The sequence below is a fragment of the Diospyros lotus genome, chromosome 2 (genome assembly GCF_014633365.1).
Source record: "Diospyros lotus cultivar Yz01 chromosome 2, ASM1463336v1, whole genome shotgun sequence".
Taxonomy (NCBI): Eukaryota; Viridiplantae; Streptophyta; class Magnoliopsida; order Ericales; family Ebenaceae; genus Diospyros; species Diospyros lotus.
The window spans coordinates 21,588,326-21,594,495 of NC_068339.1; the positions used below are offsets into that span (position 1 = coordinate 21,588,326).

Sequence of the window (6,170 nt, forward strand, 5' to 3'; positions counted from 1 at the left end):
CAAGCCAACGACGGTGTCAAGGGGTGATACCAGCAACCGGCGAATCAGCTATCGGAAACGATGGGGAAAGAAGAAGATGGGATGCTCGGAGTTGAATTGCTGCGAGGCAACAGGGAGAGAGATGGGATGCTCGGAGTCGAACTGTTGCGAGGCTATCGGAAACGATGGGGGTCGCCACTCGCTGGTAGGTTGGCTCCGATCGCCGGCGATCCGAAGGTCCAAGGGGAGAGAGACTGTGGCAGTGCGGCGAGTGGGTGGGCTCGGGTTAGGGTTTGGGGGAAATGGGGAGAGAAAGATGAGAGGAAGGAAGGAGGCCGACGACTATTAACGCTCGGCCTTAGCAATTTATATTTTTTTTTTTAATTATATTTTATATATACTCTGGCGGTTCGGTTTAAAACCGAACCGAACCACACATTCAAAAAACCAGCCGATTCGGTCCGATTCGGTTCGGTTCAGCCGAAAATCGCGGTCCAGCGAATTTTTTGAACACTCCTAGTTGTAGTGTTTATCCTGATCACAAGTCGCATCACATATTGATTGCTTTTATACCTAAAATTTCATGCATACAAGCCTCCAATAAAATTAATAATAATACCATATATTAGAAGAGTAATTGTGTTATTTACGTCTAAAAAATTTAATTAAAAAATTATTAAAAAACTTATAACGGTTATATTTTATTTTATTTTTTAAATTTTTAAATAAAATAAATCATTGTTGGCTAATAACATACATAAACATCCCATAATTGACAAGTTACCCCCATCACCATGGACCCAATATTATTATGTCTGCTCCTTTCGTCAACTAAATTTTCATAAAATATTTTTGATAATACTTTTTCATATTATTATTCACTGAATAAAATATACATAAGGTTTCTTTGGCAAACATCCTTTTCATTTCAAAATTTTAAAAAACTATGACATTGTCAAGCAGAAAATGAACACAAACTGATTCCAGCCACTCAACTAAAGTTGCATATTTAGAGATGTAGTTCAAACCGTTAAATCAAATCAAATTAATTAGTTTTGTTTGGTTCGTCTTTTTCTTTTTTAAAAAATATTTTATAAATAATTATTTAATCAATATTAATTAATTTATTTAACTTAGCATAATATTATTAAAAATAATTAGTCACATTTTATAAAAAAAATTTAATAATTACTCTCATATTTTTTTTTAAATTAACATGGTATTTATAAAATATATTAAATATTTTAAAATATATTCAATATTATATTTATTTTATAAATCTTAATAAAATATTACCATCGGTATATATTTTTTATAAAAATTTAATTTATATTTTTAATTATTAATCAAAATATACAAATATAATAAAAGTAATAAAGGATATAAAAGGAATAATTCATTTTGAAGTTATAGTAAAAGGGGTAAAATTAGAAATAAAATGAAAAAAAAATTTTGTGTTAGTGAATACTATAAGACCAAATTTGGTGATTGAAGTTAGTACTCATCACCAAATTGATGTATTCATTAGAGAGCATTTTGACACCAAATTAGCGCTAGATACTAATTTAGTGCTCCATTGGAGATGCTCCTACAGCCAAACACCAAGTTCCTGAACAATAGAGCAACAAATATAACGTGATTCGACTTGGAAGAAATTATTCAATTTCCATAAAAAGGAACTAGAAGGCAATAGTACATTTAACACATTCTATAAGAGATCTCTGCTCAGTCCATCAATTATGCCATCTTCCTTTCACTAAGTCAAACTCACGGATAAGGCTAATTATAGATCAAACTGTGTTCCCGTTCCCATTAAGCTGCAGGGGGTTGGGGTTCATTCCCATTAGATGAAGTTGGTAGGCGTTGGTTACTTGAAGGTGAGATGAATTTCATGAACTTCTCCATCAGTGGCCGTATTATATCCCAGTTGCCCTCAGTGAGATGAATTCCATGAACTTCTTCATCAGTGGCCGTATTATATCCCAGATGACCTTACACCACCTGCTCAGAAAGGGAATGGTGTGAATTACCACAATAACACAGATCACCCCGCACCAAACTTTTACCCCTACAGAAATGGAATGGCTGACAGTATCCAATATTGCCTCTTCCGGGGTGATCGCGATGATTGAATAAGCGTATGTAAGTGCCATGGATGTAACTGTGAGGCACATGACCAGCACCATGATCCGCGTAAACAACTTTTTCTTGAAGGGCAATCCAGTCAATAGAAACAAAATTATGCTTAGTGATGACACAAGTCCTATTGTGTTGGCATGAAAGAACCGTGCATATATATCTGGGTAGTTATGAGCCAGCACAGCTTCTCCAGCTGTATGGGTGGTGTTTGTTGAATTGTTGGGCGCATTGTCTTGCCAGACACCACCAGGAGGGGTCACCCCGGCTTGGAAAGCCACGGTTGCGATAAGCGACGCCGCCACCATCAACGTAGCATGCCTCTTGTATAGCCCTTCAATCTGATTGACTTTTTCGGCTTTCAAGGCATCAGCTTCTCTAAACTTCTTCTTGACATCTTTAAAATCTTGTTTGTCGGAAGATTTGAATTCTTTCATAATATCCAAAGCGGTGCACCCACATTTGTTTATCATGTTTACGTGATTGTCTCTTGGTTGTATGTTCTTCGTTTTCACTTGATCTTTTATTTGCTTAAGCAACAATTTCGCGGTCTGCATAAAATGTTATATTTATAAAAAAATGATAAATGTATTTAAACAATTAGAATAATATTGGCTATATTGCACTGAAGTATAATCGGACTCATAAAATCACAAATTGGATGAACTAAGAGTTTATCCCTTAGTAATTTTTTTGGAGTGCGATGCTCCAAATTAACGACGACAATAGAAAATGTAAATGTGTTAACAAACCTGTGGTTGCATGGGTGTGGATGGTAGAAGGGCTGATGGTAGAAGGGGTTCCAAAATATCATATGGATTTAGAATGCACTCTTTGTCTTAAATATATAATTTACTTAATTGTTTTTATAGGAGTGTGGCTTAATACAAAAACAAAAAGTGATAATTTGATAAGAAGTGATATGTTCTTGTCATACAAATAATCTCTTTGCAAGTACAATGAGAAGGCTGTGCCAAAATAAAACTTAATTGTCACTAACCCCAGTTTAAGATATTGTATATAATTAAATGAAGGTAAAGACCATAATAGAATGATAATTCAAAAACATGGGTATTTGCATTCTACTTAATTTTTGTATTCAAGGCCTAGATAGAGAGTTTAAACCAATTTTCACCAAGGGATTCAACCGGTACAAAAATTTGGAAAATCTACAACACCAAACCTACTTTTAGTTATTGGGAACGATCCCTTTCCCCAAGATAAAAGTGGATAAAGCAACTCAAAAAAATGACTTAAACTGAAAATTAAACTTACGTTCTCTTTGTTGTTTTTAATTTATTTTTTTTTTATAAAATAATAAAAATATTTTTTTTTATTTTTTTAAAATATATTTTTAAAAATAAAAAATATTTATAAAGAAAACTCAAAACAACAAAAAGTTGTTATGAGTGTTTTCATTCAAAACAAACACTAAAATCAAAATATATTTATTTATTTATTCATATTTTATTATTGTAATGGGAAAAAAATATTACAAAATTCATTAACTTTAAAATGTATATATTTTTTAATAATATATTAACATTGAATAATTCTAATTTATTGAATAAGCAAATTTATTGAATAAAATATTATTAAAAATTTATTTTCAAAATTTCAAAGAGAACGCGTTTTTTAATTTTTTATATTAAAAAATAATTTTTTTAAATGACAAATAGAATGCGTTTTCAATTTTCTAAAAATAGACTACTAAAATAGAAAACTAAAAATAAATTCAAAATTCAAAATTCAAAATTGAAAACGCATTTTTTTTGTTATTTTGAAAAATTATTTTTCAAAATAGAAAATTAGAAAACGCGTTCTCTTTGAAATTTTGAAAATAAATTTTTAATGATATTTTATTCAATAAATTTGATTATTCAGTAAATTAAAAATATTTAATGTTAATATATTATTAAAAAAATATATACATTTTAGAGTTAATGAATTTTGTAATATTTTTTCCCATTACAATAATAAAATATGAATAAATAAATAAATAAATGTATTTTGAGTTTAAAATTTATTTTGGATGAAAACACTCAAAACTACTTTTTGTTGTTTTGAGTTTTCTTTACAATTTTTTTTGGTTTTCAAAAATATATTTTTAAAAATAGTAAAGAGAACGCGTTTTTATTATTTTAAAAAATTAAAAACTAAAAATAATTTAAAAACATTAAAGAGAACGCAGCCTAAGTCTTTTATTAATTTAATCATTAAAAAGTAAAGATATATAAAACTGATTCATTTCTTTGCCCTAACTAAAAAAAAAAAGACAAAGAAAAATAAAAGTTGATTCAACAATTTTGAGTTAGGTTACGTGAAAATGAAAACAGACTAAAAATTTTTGAACCAAAACGTTTTACAAAAAATGGCCTAAAACGTTTTACAAAAAATTTTGAGCTAGGTTAATTTTCTATAATTTATAAAACGCCCCTAAAACGTTTTACAAATTATAAAAACAGTTCAAAAACTTTTGAACCGAGCTTGTCTTTCCCTTGCATAAGAGATTTTGAGACGCTTCATACCTGTACCCAACTAGGAGAAAAAAAAAAAAAGAAAGTTCATCAAACTAATTAACTTAAATGACAACCAAATTTAACAGTAAAAAGGCCTCAGAAATGCCTGAAATTTCTTGTTCATGACAGCCAGATGAAGGATGGTGTTGCCGCCGCCATCTATGGCTTTGAGCAACATATGAATCCAATGTGGATACTGGTCAAAGAACACCCTCAATACGGAGTCGTGCCCCTCCACGGCCGCCAGGTGCAGAGGATTTCTGCCATCGCCGTCCGGAGTAAAGCACATGTTGGCGTTAGCTTCCACTAAAACTCCCACAATCTCGTGGTGTCCGTTGGCCGCCGCCAGGTGGAGGGCCGACTGCCGCCGCTCGTCCAGCACTCCGGCGAGTGCCTTGTTGTTATCCAACAGCTTCCGGACAAATACCGGGGGCCCCCAGTTCGCGGCCACGTGGAGAGGAGTGTGGACGGAACCACCCACCATTACTCGTCGAAGAATCAGCGGATCTTCGCCAAGTATTTCCGTCAGTGAGGCTGTTTCCCCTTTAATGGCTGCCTCTTCGAGTCTCTGCTCCCTCTTCTTCTCTCCCATTATTTCTCTCTCTAAGACGTGACTTGATTTTTCTGATAGTGTTGGGCACACGCGTGTGTATATATAGAAAGACAGAGGTATAGAAAGACAGAGGTATCATGAAGCGAGAGAGAGAGAAGATAACAATGCTTCATAGATTTCAATTCATGATCTAAGCCCTCATATAATAAAATCATAATTTTTGTAATTACATAAATGTCATTACAACAATATACAATAACTAATATAACAAATATTCTGTTATTGTCCCTCAAGACGGACTATGAACATTGAGAAAGGCATCTTAAAGCAACTTCAAGGGGAGTGTTATTTTGAGGTGTTAAATCACTTATTTACAACTTTGAACATTATTATGGCATTCCTTAATTACAAATATGCTCCAATAGCAAGTGCCAAAATATGAATGATATTTTAATATTTTTTATTAAAAAATATAATTAAATTTAATAGTTATATTTCAATTTCACAAATATTTTCATAGCAATCAAATTTAATACATAGTTTTTCATAAATAATAGCAACATAATAAATAATGACTAAAAATAAAATTAAAATAATTAATTAAAATATTACAAAAATTATATATAGGCACCTATTTAATTAAAATAATTACATATTTTTTCAAATTATATTACAAAAATTAATATATATATAGGCACTTATTTAAATTCTAATAATTAATTAAAATAAAAACACTTATTTTAAATTAAAATCAAATATATATATATATATATACATACCCTGCTCCAGAAAGATCCCTTCTGCACCTCTCTCTGCCTCCTTCCTTTCGTGGCTCGCCTTCGCTGGTCTTCACTCCCCGCTCGCCCTAGCCGATCACCCTCGCCCTTGTCGGCTTTTCGCTCGATTGCTCACCTCGCTCTCGTTTGCTGCCTCTCTCGACTCTCTTGCTCCGTCGCTCGCCTCATCTTAAAACCCCTGTTTCA

The 6,170-nt window shown here is 32.0% G+C and overlaps 1 protein-coding gene across 1 annotated transcript; it reads right to left on the reverse strand.

Moving 5' to 3' along the window:
• Window positions 1-1,539: 1,539 nt before the first annotated feature.
• LOC127794197 (ankyrin repeat-containing protein At5g02620-like) lies at window positions 1,540-5,358 on the reverse strand. Its single transcript, XM_052325135.1, has 2 exons — window positions 4,741-5,358; window positions 1,540-2,666 (listed from the first exon to the last, which is right to left on the reverse strand). Exons 1-2 carry the CDS (start codon window positions 5,224-5,226, stop codon window positions 1,896-1,898), a joined length of 1,257 nt encoding a protein of 418 aa, XP_052181095.1. The 5' UTR covers window positions 5,227-5,358; the 3' UTR covers window positions 1,540-1,895.
• Between the last annotated feature and the right edge of the window lie 812 nt (window positions 5,359-6,170).